Below are 19,601 nucleotides of genomic sequence, written 5' to 3'. Positions count from 1 at the left end.
TAGCCGCAGGCTCCACCAGGAACCCAAAAGCTTGGCCCTTCCCTGTACTGGCAACTACTGTTTAAGTTGTGTTAAAGGTTGGACACGGTGCTTAGGGACACGGTTTAGTGGGTGACAGCAGTGGTAGGGGGATGGTTGAACCAGATGACCATGAAGGTCTTTCCCAACTTTAATAATTCTATGATAGAAGTTCAGTGCTGTGCCTGGGTATGTGCTGCCACAAGTGCTCATCACAACTACACTGTCCCCTCTGTGCTAATGCATACAAATGGACTGATGATTCCTGAACCTGGAGAGGTTGTTTGTTTTTTCTTGTGATCTGTGACAGGCTGCTGTTCTCAGGGAAGGGGAATCACACAGAGGTCAATCTTGATTTCTTAGCTTTAAGGGCTGATAGCGTGGGTGGATCAAAAGCAACACAGAGTCACAGAAGCTCACCTGAAAATCCCTTCTGTCTGTTCTCCTCCCAGTGCCAGGACCTGCTGCGACAGCTGCGTCTGCACCCACGGCAGCTTGTGACCTGGATACATGTCCTGCTGCCGCAGCATAATTTCCTCCAGAGAACTGCCAAAGAGTGACGGTGTCACGATGGCATTTCTGGCGTGCGTTATCTCTTCTACTGTTGGTTTACGGAGGCCCTGGGGACAGAGGAGAGCTCAGTGCAGCTGTGGGCTGAGAGGGCTGCTCGTGTGTGTGCCACCTCGATGTCCCCCTGGGAGCCCCTTGCAGCAGCACAGCTCTGGCTCTGCACGTGCCAAAATCAGGAGGGCTCAGCTCATTCATCTCCAAAGGAGCACAGAAGCCACTGCCTGCTGGCAGGAGGCAGCTTTGGAGAGTTTGAGGTGTTTCTGCAGGGATTTGTATGCGGTAACAACTCCAGCAGCACAGGTCTGAGGCAGCTCAGTTGTGCTGGTGTGGCAGAGGAAGGCACAGGGCACGTGTACAGCAGCCCTGGCGCCAGGCAAACACTTGGCCACGGGACAGCTGAAAAACAGCCCTGGGAAAAGAGAATCCCAGGCATGTTGAAGCCCAGGGCCTGGCTTTAGATCAGGGAAAGCTTCACCCTCAGAGCTGCTAAAGCTCTCTGAGAAGCAGGCACCGAGGGAGCATCCAGAACATGTTTCTTCTGACAGATGCTTTGGAAGAGGCTTTTAAGATAGCCTGGCAAGTGACAGCACAGAGCACAGGATGGGATGAGTGCTTTTCCCGTGGGCTCTGCTGACCCCTCGGTGGGCAGCAGCAGGCAGGGGCTGTGGTGGCGTGTGATGCATGCCTGGACGTCTCCTGCTCTGCCCCAACAGGGACACCCTCCCCTCCCCTCCCGAGGTATTTCAGCTATTCGCTTATTGTACATGGAGTCCAGATGGCAGGGAGGCCCTGGAGGGATTTGCAGAAAGAAAAGACAACCGGATCTGGCTCAGAGACTTAGGATGGACAGGTTGGGGCTGCATGCCAGCGTTCACAGCTCCGTGTGGAGGAAAGGGAGGAGGGGGATGCCTGTACCAAGCATCTCCACTGCATGACTTTGGAAATGGGCAACTCTACAGTAAGCCAGCTGCAAGACCAAGCCCAGGCAAGCTCTCCAGAGATGGGCATCCCTTGCACAGACAGCTCCTACTGCCTTGGAGACAGGCAACCATCAGCTTTGTCCTCCATGTCCCCAAAGCAAGCACTCAGTTCTGTGGCCAGCAGCACAGCAGGCACTGCTCTCCAGCAGGAGCACAGCAGGAGCACAGCAGGAGACAGGCAGCAGCCTCGTCCCACACATCCACGGGGAGAGGAGCCATGACCAAACCTCCTCCACTCTCTGTATCTCCATTTTCCATCACTGAATCAGCAGTGGCCTCCAAGCACCACAGGACGGATTTCTCTGGGACCTGGAAAGCCGAGTGCCATGCAGACAGCCTGAGCCCCCAGCACTGGGGCAGCAACTCACCTTTTTGCCTCCGGTGACGGCTACTTTCTGGAGTTTGCGGTAGCAGTATTTGGCGTATGTGCTGATGGGCAGACCTGGCAGGAAGGATAAACAAGACGTCAGCCCACAACACTGTGCACCCGCCATGCCACAGCTCTTTGCAAAGCACCAGCACAGCACTTTGCACTGGTACAAACGCCCGCCCCCATTTTGCACAGCCTGTTCTGCAGGCAGGGCAGAGGCTGCCGAAACCTCCCGTGGAGCATGCCGATGCATCGTGGCCCCAGAGAAAGGCAGTGTCAGTGCGAGTTGTTGCTTGGCCTTGGAGGGATTTGACTTCTGACTCAAGGCTGGCACTCTGCACCTCCCACCCCTGCTTGTGCGGATCACAGCCCTGCACACACACAGTCTGACCCCGTCCTGACTCAGTGCTCGGCGTTCACAGCCTGGGCACGCATGTGAGCATGAGTCCTCGTTCCCTGCTGCAGAGCCAGAGTTGTGGGACTCACACACACAGGACTGGGTATTTAAATACTGCTCGATCTCAACCAAAGAGCATGCAGAGGCAGTCTCTTGCCAGGAAAGATTTCAAGTGCTTTGAACAAATTGTTTATGATTCAAGAGCTGGGATAGTGAGAGAGGCAGCAACGTGCCAGGGCTGGAGAGCACTGAGCCTAACTTCACGACTCCAAGGGGAGGCACAAAAAAATGGAGACCATCTTCCCAAAGCCCTGCAGGAAGCAGGGCTTTCCTCGCGCTTTCCTGGCAGCAACCTCCTCCAGCACTACCTTTTAACAAAAAGCTCACGTGTGCTCTGTGATGCATGGCAAACCTGGCACACCAAAGCTCAGGAGTTTCGCTGCGAGAGCTGCAGCCCTCTGCAGGAACGGCTGCTCTTGTTGTGCTTGGTTCAGTGAACTTTGAGGGTGAGTGGAGCCAGGATTCACAGAGCTAATCCCCCCATGACACCAAGGGAAATATTTGCACTGACAGAGCACTGATTGCTGGGAGAGTTTTTCCAAAACCGTTGGCCTTTTGTTCTTTTTCAAATCAAGCCCAAATTGCTTGCTGAAAGCAGTGAATAGATCTGCCCTATTTGATTCCTTGCCAGGCTCAAAGCTTGCAGCAGAGTTCAAAATACTTGTGGCTTTTAAGATCTACATTCTGGTCAGATGGTGCTTATTTCAGATCAGCCTTTCAAGCACTCTGTAGCTTAGGTAAGCTGGTCAGGATCCTGGAGTTCCTCAAATCCTCTCAATGTAGAGAGAAGACAAGCTCTCCCCAAGCAAAATGACAAGTCACGAAGGGGAGAGCTGTGCTTTCCTCCAGAAAAGCTGTGCTTTTCTCAGCCAGCAGACAAACCACAGCCCTTGGCTCCCCTAGATGAAACAAGCACACCCTGCCTCAATGAATCTGGTCGACTTTAACGTCTGGAGTGCAGCCTCCCTGCTACACTGGAGAAATGCCAAAGGAGGTACAACAGCATCCCACAGGCAAAAGGAAAGTCAATTTTAAGAATTTCTCTGGGGAATATCTAAAGCAAACTACTCTCTGTATGCAAAAATCCTGCTAATTCCAGACATGATTTATACTGGGAATGTCTAAGAATTAAAGAAAACAAACACAGTGAACTGCTTTGTGATGTTTCGGTACATTGGGTTACTGCTTCTGTTGTTAAAAATTACAGACCCAAAGTGAAGGGTCCTCCAGATTACAGAGGAGTGAATGGGAAAAAGACTGCACTGTGTCTATATAACTGAACAATTACATGTGCGGCAACGCCTTCAAAACTAATTATAGGAAATACTTTTTCACAATGTAATTAGACCATAAAACCCACCATCACCCTAAGACTTTAACAAGGTTTGCAAAGGAACTGGTTACTTCAGAGAGCCTGCGCTGCTGACACGTGGGCAGCACCAGGCCGTGCCTGGGAGAAGCCTGTTTTCCCAGAAAATACCCTGGGAAAGGCGTAAATCCTACATCCTGTGCTGTGTGCAGCGAGACATCCTGCTCCCAGTGATGCTCAAGCTGCGGCCTCTAACCCAAGGCGGGCTCTGGAATTTTGCGCAAATAAACTGAAAACTAAACTCGCCCCCTGCACAAGGGGCTGGACCTGCTACTGCCCATGGAGCTGCACGGCCAAAAAAGCAGATGGAGCCTTGAGGCACGAGGTGATGGGCTTGCTGCTGCCACTGGCACAGAACACATGGCAGCTCCATCAGGGAGCCGTGCCTTGCAGGAGCAGCACGCGCTCCTGTGGGGCGCCCGAGGTCAGCCCTGCTACGGAGTGTGGAGGAGAGTCAGAAAGGCCCAGAAGCTAGTGGTGAGCTGGACAGGAAAGAAAGGCAAGGGAAATGAGGAGGATTCATCATTAGCCACTGCTTTTTGCAGCCATTGGCCCAACTTGACCATCTGGCAGCTCTCAAAACGCCCAGCTAGGGACCTGCCCGCAGCACAAAACGCATGATGCAGTCGGGCTGTACGCAGCAGGGCGGCCAGGTACTGCCTCCTCTCCCCAGCTGAGCCCCGTGGTGCGGGGACAAGTAGCTTTAGACTGTACGGACAAGGACAGGCTAACACAAGGTAACTGCACTTCTCTGAGCACATGATGAGCCTGTAAAATCCAAGCTGATCTGTTATTTCCTGTGGTACCACAGTAGCCCCAGGAGCTCAGGAACAGAAGACTCCTCACAACCCACACAGTGAAAAACAGTTTGCAAAGGAAAATATTTTTCCATGTGCTGGCCTAAAAACACATGCAAAGAGCTTCCTGAAGAGCCTCTCCTTTTATAACAAGTTGAAATCCAGGCAATGCACATGCGGGAGCATACCTTCTGGAACAGACTCGAACGCCTTCCTGCCAAAAAATGTCTTAAAAATGCAGCAAACAATGTGGATTCAGAACCCAGCCACAGGACACATATTTTAGCACAGCAGAAGCTGTTGTCTCAATATTTCTGCGCTCTACCACTGCGTCTCACAGACCTCAATCTGGCCTGAAGCCCTTGGTGCAGACAGGCTCCCAGGCCCCCAGCTGCCTGCCCTGCTCTCCAGCAGCAGGGTAGGAGCCTCCCAGGCCTTGAGCTGGTGCTGTGCTCCTGGTTTGGATCTAAACAAGCAGTTCCATCCACAACAGTGCCTTAGCCCATCCTCCCCCTTCCTTACACCACCAGCATGTTCCTCTGCATCCTGGTAATGCTGCTCCATCACCATTCCCTACATGTGGACTGCCAGACTTCATCAGCCCAAAGGCCCACGTGAGTCTGCAGCCTGCATCAACTGCCAGAAGAAAGAGAAACAGACACAGGATGCATGAAAAATGAGTATTCCCCTGCTAAGATCTCCTGCTAACAGCATGTGGGAGATACCCTGCGGCAGCGGTGCACCTGGACCATTAACCATTAACTGACAAACCTCCCTTCTTTGAATTTGTCCCATTTCTTCCTAAACCTGTTTGCATGACACCCTGCTTTGCAGACTTGTATAACTTCATTTTGTGCTTCCAGACAGAGTACTCCTAAACCTGCTGCCCAACAACAAAGCTGGGTGGCTTCCAATCCTTCTCCTGTGACAAACAATGAGAAGTTTTCTTCCCCCTGGGGACCCCAGTGCCAGGGCACGTGGAGTGGGCACAGGCACGACCATGGCTGAACATTGTTTTGCTCTCTGCCCCTTTTCTAAAAGCTCCCCATTTTCTGTCGGTTTTCTGGCTGCTTCCCAGCACAGTTTTCAGAAATCCATATACAGGCTGCAAAATGTCTTTTCCCACTTGAAAGAGCCTCCCCCTGCATGTGCAGTTAAGGACATCTCCCCCATATACAATACTTTCCTTTGCTGACCCAATTTCCTCTGCTGCTTGATCACTTAGTTACCCTCGTGAGGTCCCTCTGCACCTTTAGTTTTTACAGCCCTGCATAATTCTGTACCAACACCAAGCTGTCAGCTCGTTATTATCCTCCCTGTACAGACTCAGACCAAAGCCCAGCATACATTCCTGAAGGATCAGCAGACAATCCTTCTTGTGAAAGCAGATCATTCATTTCTTCTTGTTATTCTTCTGATTTTCAATGGGTTACTGATCCATGAAAGGATCTTGCACCACCTTCGTACTTCATTTACTCACAGAAAATTATACTGCAAGATGAAGATTGCAGAAGTAAGCGTGGGAAACTTAAAAATATTTTTTGGGTGTTAATCACTGCTTTAACTCCATTTTTCACTGAAAGACATACATGCCTACATATATACTATTAAAGTCTATTTGAAGACAGTATATTTCATTTCCGTTTGGATTTCTCTGTAAAACAGATGCATACAGATGCAGTAGCAGGAAAGCATCTCACAGCTACTAATGAACTCCTTGAAACAACCCTGCAACTTCAGGGAACTGCATCACACCCACGCGACACAAGGAAAGCAGACATGCCTGGTGGAGCAACTGTAAGTACCCCGAGGAAAAACCTGGCCCTTTCAGCCAGCAGCAGATAGCACCTGGCACATTCCAGCAGGATTGCACTGGATGCAGCTGCAGCTCCCCTGGACTCTCGGGGTCAGACTCCAGAAAAAAACCCTCATCACCAGCCCTCTCTCCCTGCTGCTCTGTGCCCCCCTTGCTGCACCTTGCAATCTTTCCAGCAAGCTGGCAGGAGCCCTACAGGCAAGCTCAGTTATTCCAAAGCCCCGTTCCGTTCTGTTCCCAGAGTGGGTCTTTCCTGTGCAATGAAGTGCGCAGGGTCCTGTGAAGGGAGCAGCATGTGGCCTGTCATCAGATACCCAGCTAAGTCACAAAAGCATTTCTGACTTTCAAGTGCTTCTTTCTGGAAACTTCATAAAAGCTCTCCTGGTGTTCTTTTGAACACAGTATCACATGTATATATATACACACACATATATACACGTATATATACAAGTAAAAACTATCTCTATCTTCCTAAACCCACCTCCAGCACACACAACACAGACAGGGAATCACGCAGCAGAACTGCTCAGCCCACACAGGCTGAGCACACCCTGCGTAGAGCAGATCAGGGAGTTGTCCCACAAAGATATCAAAATCCCTCTAATACAAGCAAGATGACTTTTCAAAGGCTCAGAGTAGGCTGAGCTCTTCAGGGCCTGAACAGGAGAGGAAAAAGACATATTCCTACAACATGTGTATTCCCCCATGTGATTTCAGGTCTCTGCACTTAATCCCACAGGAGACAGGCTAGTGAGAGAGCGAAGGACAGAAGCTCACAGCAGGGGCTGTGACCAAGGAGCCTCCTCAGCCACTTGCCACACCTGCAGGTGCCACTGAGCAGCAGTGACTCAGGGCAATCACCACTGGAGTGCAACTGCGATTTCCACGTTTCATGCATCTGCATGCTGCAGTGAGCCAGGGCTCAACGACGCAGGAAGCTGGACTCCAGCTCTCCACAAGGAAAGACACCGAGGTTATGAGACAAACTGATGCCTAATAGGAATTCATAGGCTTGACTCAAGTTTCCTAGAAACAATATAAAAACTTGAATAGACTTTAGTCCACGAATATTTTAGGCCAGAAAAAGTATTATCTGTCCTCCTTCAGCCAGCAGTAAAAACTGGAGTAATGCTACTATAAAAAAAAAAAAGAAAAAAGAAAAAAAAAGGAGCAATAGTTTTGTCCATTCAGTAGAGATGTTATTCGGGCCCTGGACCACAAGACCACAAGACCAATGGACCTGGCAAGCCCAGGAAACATGGACAAGGAGAAACCAGTACTTGAAAGAGAAAGGCAGAGCTCTTTGCCAGATATTGATGCCCTGAAGGTCCTCAGGTTGGGTGGTGGCTAACAAAGTCCATAGCTACAGCTGAAGACAGGTTCTTTCCACAGTGCTGGCTCGCACAGCCTTTAACACTGACATGTACTATACAGAAGTCTGCAGCTTGCACAGACTGGTTGAATTACTGCCCCAGGTCTGCATCCAACTTAAGGTCCCATTTTCTCAATCACCTGTCAGTGAAAGGGTTCCCACCTACCACCACACTGCTACCGGGGCCCTGTGCACTGCCAGCGGCCACCCGCACTGCTCCCAACCCACGCTCTGGCCAAAACCCTCTCACTGGGCACCTGCAGTGAAGTTTCCTGTATCTAAGTCTATGCACTTAAAGAAATGGTCTGATTTTCAGCAGAGCTCAGCAGCCCAGCCTGTCTGAGGTTAATGCCCTCTTGGCTCCCTGTATGCTGTGCCCGCTTTTACCTTCCTCTTCGGTGTTTTGTTTCCTCTTTTTCCTGGATTTTGAGTTCTTCTTGTTTTTCAGATCCACAAGCTCCTTGATGCGCTGGGCAACTGAAAATTCAAAGCACCATTAAGTGAGCATTGAAGGGGACCAAATGTTCCCTGTCCTCCTCCCCTTCACTGTGGCAGAAAGAGCTTCTGGATTAATAATATGGAATGTTAAAACACCAAAGCCCAGCACTGCACAGAGACAGGAATGAAACCAGCCAGCCTAGCTCCAGCAAGGGGAGGTCTGCTTGGGGTCCTGTACCACAGCCAGCTCCAAACACAATGTGTGAGGGGCCCAGGACATCATTCAACTTCTCTGAATAGCTGAATAGTTAAGGAGGGGCTCCAGGCAGCAAACTTAGGCCTAAATAAACTTATTGCCCAAATACCAGCAGAAGGTATAACCCACTCAAATAGTTCAGATTACTCCTCCTTGCTGCCTGGATCCTGGTGCCAGCAGGGTGACATTACAATCCTGGGACAAGTGTAGCTGGAGGAAAAGGATCTGGGGAAGAATCCTCATGAAAACCCTAACCAATACTGCACATCCAGTGAGACCAGAAGGCAAGGGTTTGCATTGCACCACTGCTGCCCCCAGGACCCAGATGTGCATGTTCTCTTCAATATCTTTATCAGTGATCTGGATGAGGGGATCGAGTGCACCCTCAGTAAGTTTGCAGACAACACAAAGTTAGGTGCCTGCATTGATCTGCTTGAGAGTAGGAAGGCTCTGCAGCAGGATCTGGATAGGCTGGACCCATGGGCTGAGGTCAACTGTATGAAGTTCAACAAGGCCAAGTGCCGGGTCCTGCACCTGGGGCGCAATAACCCCAAGCAGAGCTACAGGCTGGGAGATGAGTGGTTGGAAAGCTGCCTGGCAGAGAAGGGCCTGGGAGTATTGGTTGATAGTTGGCTGAATATGAGCCAGCAGTGTGCTCAGGTGGCCAAGAAGGCCAACGGCATCCTGGCTTGTATCAGAAGCAGTGTCACCAGCAGGGCTAGGGAGGTGATCGTCCCCCTGTACTCGGCTCTGGTGAGGCCGCACCTCGAGTGCTGTGCTCAGTTTTGGGCCCCTCACTACAGGAAGGACATGGAGGTGCTTGAGTGAGTCCAGAGAAGGGCGACGAAGCTGGTGAGGGGCCTGGAGAACAAGTCCTACGAGGAGCGGCTGAGGGAGCTGGGCTTGTTCAGCCTGGAGAAGAGGAGGCTCAGGGGTGACCGTATTGCTCTCTACAGGTACCTCAAAGGAGGCTGTAGCGAGGTGGGGGTTGGCCTGTTCTCCCACGTGCCTGGTGACAGGACCAGGGGGAATGGGCTAAAGTTGCACCAGGGGAGTTTTAGGTTGGATTTTAGGAAGAACTTCTTTACTGAAAGGGTTGTTAGGCACTGGAGTGGGCTGCCCAGGGAAGTGGTGGAGTCACCATCCCTGGAGGTCTTTAAAAGACGTTTAGATGTGGAGCTCAATGATATGGTTTAGTGGAGCACTTGTTAGTGTTAAGTCAGAGGTTGGACCAGGTGATCTTGGGGGTCTCTTCCAACCTAAATGATTCTGTGACAATTTCTGCACCTGCTCCGAGGATTTGTGGGAGGCTTCAACTTGTGTTTGAAGCCTCAGGGGGACATAGGCATTCTGGTTTCTTGCTTGAGACTAGACGAGCCACAACAAGCACTGCTAAAATAGTCACAAATCAGCCAATAAATACCCTCCAGGTTGGAACTTGGCTTTTCTCTCTCTCTTTTTTTTTTTTTTTTTCTTTAAACAGGATAGTATAACAATTTAAAATTGGAGCAATAACCAGATATATGGGTTAGGTAGGAACACCTGCCTTTCCAGGTAATGCTGGGCTGGTACCCAAGATTTCTAAAAGGCATCTATTCATAACCAAGCCATTATTCTTCAGGGTCCCTGACTACTTGCCATGCTAAGGCCCATTTATAGCATTAACAATGGCTCCCTAAAAAGGTTTGTACTAACATAATTTATTTTTTTTTCCCCTTCTTCAAAGAACTTCAAAGACATCAATCACATCTCCAGAAACCCAAGTTAACTCTGTCCATGGCAGGGGCCGAAGTGGCTCTTTTCAGCACTGATATTGCCATGATGCTCTTTAAGATGAGCACAGTCTAGGGCTGGCATTTTTTTTGCCAGCCGCAAGTGGGAATTGTAGGGGGAAGATGAGCTGGTGGCTGTTTCATCCTGCTGAGGAAGGATGGACTCATGCAGTGCATGGTGCTCTCAGGGACGGAAACCACAGCACTGGCTGGTGACTACCTGTTTGTTGTTTATTATTTAAATAAGCCTCTGAATAAATGTCAAAACCCACCAGAGTGCTGCTGGGGACAGAATGTTATGCATGAAGCACTTACTGTTTTCATCGCTGTCAAGGTGGCGATAGATATAACCTTCCAGGTAAGACTGGAATTTGGGTGATGGGGAGAAAAAGGCCAGACTGATGGCCATCAGTTCCCAGCCCCATGCCAGGCTTCGGTAGCATGTATTATCTGTTGTCTGACGGATCAGTTGGATGTAGAGCTCGTCCCGTAAACCTTGCATGCTCCAGCACTTGGTGACCGTGACCAATGCCACGTGATTGCGGTCCATGCGTGTCTGGCGATCTCCCATGTAGCTCTGCACCAGTTTGAACATCTCACATGCCTCTTTTTTGATGGCACGGTTGCTAGTGATGAGCATTGGCTTTTTGATAGAGCTGCCGTTCCATGACAGCATGTTGGAGATGGAAATCCTTCGGCGGAAGATGCCCTGAGTGTGCATGTTCAGGTTTTTAGAAGCCCAGTCTGCCATGCTGCTCTGGGAGATGGGCTTCCGTAGAGTATTGTAAGGGAAATGATATCCTGTGCAGCCACCGGGCTGGCCACTGTTCTCCTGCTTGGGGTCCACCTCTATTGTCCCAGGCTGCAAAGGAGAACAGATGTGTTAAAAAAAAAAAAAAAAAACAGCTTAGCTGACTCCTTATCCTGACAAGAAAATTAACAACAGTGAGACATGAGGCTACCAGCAACTGCAAAACAGTGAATCTGTACAAAACAAGGGTTTTTGCAGAGTATGTTACTGACAACTGTAGTTCTGCAAGAGCCTGGCTGGCACAGTCACACACTTGACACTGTCCTCAAGGGAATCTCTGGGATGTGGGATAACGGGGCTGATTATCCAAGTTGTTCCAGGGCACCTGGAGACAGCCCAGGCAGGAGCTGGGCTGACTCCTAAAGGAGCCATGCAGCGATGTGGCCACACCAAGGCTCCAAGTGTCTCCCTGCTCTTCACCTCCTGGTTTCCCTGGAGCCAGGGGAGCCCAGGAGGAGGGTAGGGAACACCAGGAGGTGGCAGACTAGGCAGCCAGGCACTCCTACTTTCTTGCCTCCACCCTTTGTGGCTGCTACAATCCCATAGCTGCTTCCTGCCTTTAATATTTTTCCCAATTCTAGTAAGAAAAGACAAAACAAAATCATTGTTTCTAACTGCCGTCAGGAGCTTCTGAGCTTTGGCAGCCTGTGCCTGCAAAGCCTCTGCATCCAGGCATTCAGAACGTGCATGTCAGGTCCACCAGGACTTTCCTAATGCAAATACTGGCCAGGCACACAAACTGGGTAGGAAAAGCTGACAGATGCACTGCAGAGCACGAGCACAGCTACTTTGATGGCAAGACTGATGCCCAGGTAGGATAATCCTACAAACCAAGGAGGTATTTTGGGAGGAAAGAATGGTAATTCTGGGGGCAGGCAACAAGTCTGATGTAGTCACAACCCTGGGACGAACACCCTCACATCCAGTGCTGCATCAAGCTCTGTAAAAGCAACTGCTGAGGCTACCACTGAGATCTGAAGGCTTGATGGGGATTCACGGATCTGGGTGTCCCAGGACACTGGGCAAGGACCAGGTGTACACAACTACACCTACAGCAACAGTTAGATGGGTGCCCAGGGGCTGCCATCTACACCGTGCTCAATTACAAGCTCAAATCACACAATTTCAGGTGTGTTTGAGTTTGTGAAGTGAGAGAGTTGGGATACCTGCATGAGCCAGCTTCTCCCACCACTGGGGCTGGCTCTTACTGTACCCTACAGAAGCAGCACGACCTCCTGATGAACACGCCCAGCCCCGCAGCATCCTCAGAGAAGATCCAGGCTGCAGACACAGACCTGGCGCTCCTGCAAGTGCCACTGCACAGGACTCAGGGACACCTCTGCAATGGATCCCTACTTCTCCAAATCAAATTAGAATTGTTCAAAAGTACTGTTTTCGTTTTTCTCTTCCTCAGAGGAGCACAGACAGTAGCTCTCCACACATACACTCTACCAACCCAACTTATCTGCTCCAGGTACAAGCCCTCTGATCACAAGGGTACAGACACCAGCAGCAGAGACAGAGGCCGTCTTTCCTCCCAGACTCCGTGGGCAGTTTTTACATGCAGCACTTGTCCATTCTTCTTCCCCAGCCATCTCTAAGGATAACTAGATAATTAGAGCTTTGGCATCACTGATCCCAAGAAAATTATGGGTAATAACTACTTGTGAGGAAAAGACACTCATTTTGCTTGTCTCAAATTCTCTATTTTGGATGGAAGTGGCAGCCTGGGACATGTACTGAACTCCAGCACCCAACAAGTTGTTATAAGAAACAGACTTTTTTGTTAGACTTGAAAATCCCACATACGGCAACTAAGTGCTGAACAGCCCACATTTCGCTCTGTGTTCTCCAAGGAGATCTCAGCAAGAAGGAAAAAGCCAAACAAGATAACATTGACATTTTTGGTTTTTAAAGGAAAACAAAAGTCCTGTAAGCTTTTTTTCATGGCAAAACGAAAATGAAACAGAACGTATGTTTTCCTGTCATTGCAGATTACCTTTAACTTGCATGCCACTCTGGATTCCAGACCTGGCCCACAATCAACCCCAAAAGACACGCTACTTCTTAAACATCCAGAGCAAGTCAGTAATCTCCTTTTTAGTAAGGAGGAACTGCTGAACTCATGACAGAGGCTTGTGTGATCCAACCCTTCCCTATCTTACACCCAACATGTACCTACATGTGGATGACAGTATCAGCACACATCACACTCCATCTCTTACTGCCAGCCTGTGGCACAATCATTTTTGGTTTTCTGCTTCATTCTGCTTCTTTTTTATCCCTTGAGTTACCCCTCCATCTCCACACCATCTCTGTGCTGTCTAAAAGTCACTGCCTGCAGTTCTCCCTGCCATCTGCATCCTCAGTCCACCTTCCATGCCCAGGGCTGCTTTTCCTCCTACCACTCTATTTACTCCTTCAGCGTGTCGTTTCTGAGGATCCACCTCCTCATGCTCTCCAGAGGTTCAAGCAGGCTCTTGCTTCTCTCCTCTTCACTCTGTAGAGTTTATCTCTAAAATCAGCTCACTCAACTACTCAGCTATTACAGTTGTGCTGACAACACACATTCACCTCTGCTCAGCCTGTCCTAAAACTTCTGCCCACCTTCCTGAGATAATTAATTTCCTCTTCTCCCAATTCTCATCCCTGCCACACAGGTCCAGTGTAGGATATTGCTAGTGACTCAATCTCTGCACTGCCATTTTCACGGTAGGCAGCAATTGTATCTCAGAACATTTCTGAATACAGATTGTTTAGGGACTCATCTTTACCGCATCATCCATCTCCTCACATCTTCCACTTTATTCTCCTTCTTTGTCCTACCCACATAGGAAGTATTCTTCATTTTCAAGGTTATTTAGAGTCTATGCCCAACCCATCTCCTGTGCATCATCAAGACTCAGCTCTGCCCTGTCACTGTGATGAGGTGTAACACATCCTGAAGACGGGATAGCAGCCTTCCAGCAAGTCTAGAGGCTATGAAATGAAACCGCTGAACTATCTGCAACATGAGTCATGTGCAAGCTCAAACTACCCCGTGCCTGAAAAATGGAAAACGGAGGAAAGGTGACGTCAGTTTTAAAAAGGTTTTCAGGTGAAACCCAGGCACTACCAATCAGAAATGATAATAAAGGGAACGCACACTGAAATCTGATACAGCAGGGACGTGTCTGCCTGGCTCTTAGAGAGCAGTTACACCTCACTCATCTACTGGAGCAATCCAGAATGGTCAGGGAGCTTTGCTAAGTTTCTTCACGAAAGGTCAGGGACTGATAAATAGGAGAAAAGAGAGAACAAAGGGTTAAAAATAACCAGTCACTTCCAATGCTGGAGGGCTGTTATCAGCTGCATCCTACAGAAGAGATGCAGAGACCTGGGCTGTGCAGTAGTGGTGAAATAACTGGAAAAGTAAGCAAAGAGAAAAAGACAAAGCCTGCACGGGGTATAATATTACTTATCATAAGCTAAATCTGAACTAAAACCATACAGCATGAAGTTCCTCCAAATCCAAACAGGAGAAAAGATGGCAAACTAAATCCTGAAGAAGTGCAGGATTTAGTAGAGAAAAGTAAGGTAGCAGTAAGAGTAAGGTAGGGAAAAAATGGGTTCATTGTGCAGTCACGCTTAGGGGCTCTAAAATAGGTATTTTCACCAAGAATCTGCTGGGGACATCATCAACAGCTTTCTGAATATTTCAATTCAATGCTCAGTGGGGATCAGAAGGGAGAACAGAACATAAGGTACTATTAGAATAACAACAGCGAACAAGAGAAGGTGCTGCCATGTTACCATACAGATCCTGACGCCTGTATCCTGTTTACCACTGGTTCTGACCATTGCAGCTCAAAGAGGACATGGGAGGGCTACCAAAGGATAAACAAGCACCACTAAAATGACCAACCAGACAGCAGATTTACAATGACCAAATGAATGCCTTTTAACAGCAGGTATAATTCTACCACTGAACTCTCTGCCATGAGGTGCTGTGGGGACTCAAAGTGAGGAGGCTCCAAAAGGCAGCCAGCCCAAGCCATCAAGCCATGGCAGAAAAGCTCATCAGGGATTACTAAACCCACACAGTTTCAGATGCAAGCTCTGGCTTGGCTCTGTGCTGTGGCATGCTGGCAGGACGTGACAGGAGAAGCAGAGCTGCCACCTCGCTGTGCTTGTTTCCCCTCATTTTTTTCTGATCACCCTGGGCATGTTGGACACCTGACCTGACCCATCTGCATCCTTCTGAGCTCTTATGTCCTGGCGTCTGTCTTTACACTCTCAGAGAAAGGGTGTTTTGCTCTGTTTGGACAGAGCTTAAGCACAAGACAAATAACTTGCCATAACACAAATAACACAGCAGTGCTGAGGGCTTGCTGGACAGGCATACAACGCCCTCCCCCATCCACACGCTCCTCTCACACCACTGGGGTCTCCACCTGTGGAGCTCTGAAGTTCTGTAAGCCATTGCTGTTCTGCAGGCACACCATTCTGTGCACAGCACATCTGCTAAATCCACCCATGAGAGGACCAGGCTCAGCATCACACAGTCCAGCACAGACATATGAATTAACCCGATGCAGGTTGGGAGGTACCTGGGAAGAACGACGCATAGCACCTGATGAAGACAAACTTGTCTGGCTGGTCACATTCTTTTCTAAAGAATCTATTTTCTCAAAAGTCCTCTTCTGCCTCACCGTGTCCTGTGGAGCAGCCACATCATTGGGAAAGCTGCCCCTGCTCTCCATTCCCGGTCTGTACAGAGACCTATTACTAGCCGAGACGTCATCCCTTGAGCTCCGGTTGATGCATTTTTTCAAGTGGTCTGACTGGAATCTGACTTTGCTGCTCTCTGCTGGGATGCCACCCTCCAGACTTTGAGCATCAAGGCTGGCTTTGCTTCCCCGGCAAGCTGCTGACCTGCCCACCACAGCACGCATCTCAGCAATCAGCTTATCATTCAAAGCCGTGAGCTCACTGCTGCTGCCCACAGAGCCAGGTCTTCCCTGACCTGTCCCATGCCTCCTTCCTTTCCTTTTTCTCAAACTTGGAGAAGGGCCAGTCGAGTAACCAGAGTCCTGATGGCTTATACCAGTTTGGTACTCTTGAGTTTGCAGGCTGCTCTGTCGACTGTGGTGGGCTTCTATGCTCTTGAGGACATTGGCTTCCAAGATCCTCCAAGACTGCTTGAAGCTGTCCTTTGAAGCAAGCTGACCAGGCAGCTTAGTAGAAGCATCAGCAGTTGCAGCAGCAGAGTGGGAGAGTTTGGAAGACTGATCAATGTTGACCATGTGTTTTATGTATTCTTTGCCAGCCGGACTGTATTCAGTGGAAGAAGGATTTCTGGCATGCTTCTTTGCACCCTGCTGCTGTTGTATACTTGGATGCTGTAATAGTTTGGTTGGTTGCAGCTGCTTCTTTAAGCTATTGCTCGGTGACCGTGGTGGAGACATCCCACTCATACTCATGCTTTCAGTGTCCATATCTACTGGTGGCTCATCGTAAATGGGAGACTCTAAAGATGGCTCATCGTATATAGGTGCAGGGGAGGCATACTTGGGGGATGCAGGCTGGGGAGTTCCTGCCTGGCTCCTTGGAGGTGTTGGAGAAGTTGGACCATTCATCAGCACAAGGCAAAACCCACCATTCTCTGTCTTTTTGATCTGCATAGACTGCTTTGCTTCTCCTGCAGGCATTTGCTTGGCGGCTCCAGGACTCTGGGACATAGACTGAGGCTGAGCATATATGGCTGCTTTTGGAAGAGATTTTTGGCTGTTGGCCTCTGGAGCACTCTGCAGCTGAAGGGAACTGCTTGAAGAGCCCTGTACCTGCTTTAAACTGTTCACTTTGACCAACATGGCTGCTTTCGTTCCTGGCACAGGCTGCCAGTGGGTAGGAGTGTCCCTAAAGGAAAAAAAAGACACAAATATAGAGTTATTTAAGAATTATGTTAACTTAGCCCTACGTCTATGTTAACTTAATCCTCTATGTCTGCCCAAATACCGGACTGTTAGTCTCAAAGCGCCTGGAGATTCCCTACGCAGTTATATCAGCTCCTCATTGTTTTTTTTTCCTGGAGATCCCCCTTCCTGAAACAGATTGTTGCTATGCACGTGAGACCTCTGAGTTATGAACAGCAGCACAACAATATGAAACAAGTTCATACTTGTCCTACTACAAGCTGTCCGGTATCAGGAGCACCACGACAGGAGACAACCTCCTCTTCCCAAGTCTCATCAGACAGCACGACCAGCTGAAGACCAGCAAGCTGTTCCGAACTACTCAAGCAGTGAGCTGAAAAATAATCCCAAGTGTCTGTCTTTGGACTGTCAAATTACAACAGCAGAGCAGAGATTTTCTCAATCTATGTTACAGCAAAACCTATGAGGTATACAGGAGGTGCAAAGGGGTGTATGTCCTCAGCTCCTGGGGTGTGGTACATCTGTATAGAGCATGCTTTCAGTCTGGTACAGATGCCCTCCAATCTGGTTCCCTTGGCCAAACTTCCTGGCTCCACTCAGCTCTCACGGCCTTGAAATCCTCTTCTGCTAGGGGTATTCCCTGCCTGGTGACGGTGCTCAGCATCCACCACAACCCCGCATGCTCACTGCAACCTCCCAGTCCCACAGGCGCGTTCTGCAGCATAATAATGACCCCCCCACAGGCAGCACCTACAGCCTTCATTTGTGGGCTCTGAGAAAAAAGGAAAGAAAAGGCTGTTGAACCAGCCTGAGATTTCAGGTCTTAAAAGTCACCACTGTCCCCAGGAAAAGTCCCCTTGAATTTGGCCTGTTTTCTTGCACTCTCTCCATGCATCCACTATCAGGCATCACCAGGTAAGACGCAAGGGTGCACTGCGTGTCCCTGGCTGGAACAGAAGGTGCTCCTATGGCACCTTCAAAGCCATTTTTCCCTATTTGAGCCTTGCCACTGGCTCCCATCCCTGTGGCCTCTGTGAAGGTGGTGAGACCCACCCAGCCCTGCATGTCCAGGGCTGCCTCTTGGCCACCTGGAGATGCCAGTGCCTGCCTGTGTCATCCTCCTCGAGCCCCGTGGGGTTTATCATGACATCCCAACCCTCTGCTGCTCTGCACCTGCTCTCCACAGACCTTCCTCTGCTGGGTCCCGGCCCTCACTCAGCACAGTTTCTCAGAGACATGCAGGGACCAGGCAGGGTAACAGCAGGAGGGGGTCAGCATTCTCTGGGGTGGCTTTCATGGGTCCCTGCCTGGGGGCTGCATGCACCAGACCCCGCCTGAGCACTTTCATCCTGCACACGGCCAAGCAGGGGCACTGCTGAAAACCCGGCTGTTCCTAGAAGAGCTCCTGAACCAACCTGAAGAACCAGAGCAGCAACATTTGGTATGCTTTTAAATGAGCCTTTTTGACACCCACCCCTCTGCTTGGCTGTACCAGCAGCTGGCAGGGAGGTGAGCCTGGCAAGGAGCCATGCTAAGGACAAGCACAACAGATCTGTTGCTTGGCTGAAGGGCTGCCATGGAGCTCAACATCAGAGTCACAGAGCAAACCTGTACGGCTGAGATGTTCACCAGTAGGTTGGTAGTGACCGATGTGACTCAGCTGTCTGCTCTCTGCCAGCCCAAAGCAGCATTCATGTCTGGACCAGCACCACTCCTCTGCAGGGTCCCTCTTGCTCTCCCCGGGACGGTGGCAAGGAGCCCTGACCACCATAGATGGTCTCCTTGGGTGCTGCAGGGCTGCAATGCCATCTGAAGGACCCTGCTCTGTCACATTTTTCTGCAAGATGCGTGAAGAAGAGTGAAGCCCTTGACTTGGCCCTGTATGCCCTTGGAATAGCAATGAGGGATCTGAGTGGGAAAAATGCAGGTGCTGCGCTTCCTTGGGAGGAAGAGCTCCCTGCGTGAGACCTGACCCAGATGACAGCTCCCTGCTGCCCTGTGTCCTTCCCAGGGCCTGAGAGCAGCCATTCCACCCCTTGTCCGGTCCTCCCTTCAGAGAGGAATTTGCACATAAAACTCAACTTCACAAAATTCTGTGATTGCTTTGTCTGCTGTTAAGCTATTTCTCACATTCAAAACAAAAGGAGATGGGTTGCCTCAGAGAGCTACACCTGGACACAACGGCCTGGAGAAGAACCCCCTGCACAGCCGCTTTCTCTGTCTTTGTCATTTCTTTGGGTGTTGACACCTACGAAACCTCCAGAGCTGGCATAGCCCAGCATTAATCTGCCCCTTCCACTCCCGTCAGCTAAAAAGGGATGACTTACCAGGCCCTTTTGTGTTACAGCTGAGCAGTGTGGCCGGGCAGGGAGGGCTGGGACGCTGCCCAGCCTCAGAGGCAGGAGGTGAGCAAAGCCACTGCACTGCTGCTGCTCCCCAGCCGGCTGCGGCCACCATTTGGGTGTTAGAACCAGATCAGATCCATGAGCATTTCCCCTTGCTCCCCAGCAGCACCCACAGGGTGTCCCTGAGGGAACAGCAGAGCCGTGCTGCTCCAGCCAGGCCATGGCCACCATGCCCAGCAGCTTTGTAAGGTGATGGAATCACAGAATCATGGAATCACAGAATCAGAAAGGTTGGAAGAGACCTTCAGGATCACC

At 50.0% G+C, this 19,601-nt stretch overlaps 1 protein-coding gene across 4 annotated transcripts in view; it reads right to left on the bottom strand.

Moving 5' to 3' along the window:
* Positions 1 to 19,601, bottom strand: part of LOC137865539 (rho GTPase-activating protein 39-like) — a 49,754-nt gene that overhangs the window by 4,797 nt on the left and 25,356 nt on the right. For all 4 annotated transcript variants that reach the window (XM_068700674.1, XM_068700675.1, XM_068700676.1 and 1 more), the window contains exons 3-7: positions 15,616 to 16,924; positions 10,531 to 11,077; positions 8,137 to 8,226; positions 1,937 to 2,010; positions 439 to 638 (exon numbers count right to left, since the gene is read on the bottom strand). In XM_068700674.1, coding sequence (XP_068556775.1) covers positions 439 to 638; positions 1,937 to 2,010; positions 8,137 to 8,226; positions 10,531 to 11,077; positions 15,616 to 16,924 — 2,220 coding nt within the window. The remainder of the gene's footprint in view (positions 1 to 438; positions 639 to 1,936; positions 2,011 to 8,136; positions 8,227 to 10,530; positions 11,078 to 15,615; positions 16,925 to 19,601) is intronic.

Source organism: Anas acuta, chromosome 16 (genome assembly GCF_963932015.1).
Source record: "Anas acuta chromosome 16, bAnaAcu1.1, whole genome shotgun sequence".
NCBI lineage: Eukaryota > Metazoa > Chordata > Aves > Anseriformes > Anatidae > Anas > Anas acuta.
Note: the sequence above shows the minus strand (reverse complement) of the source record. Positions and strands in the feature narration are given on the sequence as shown.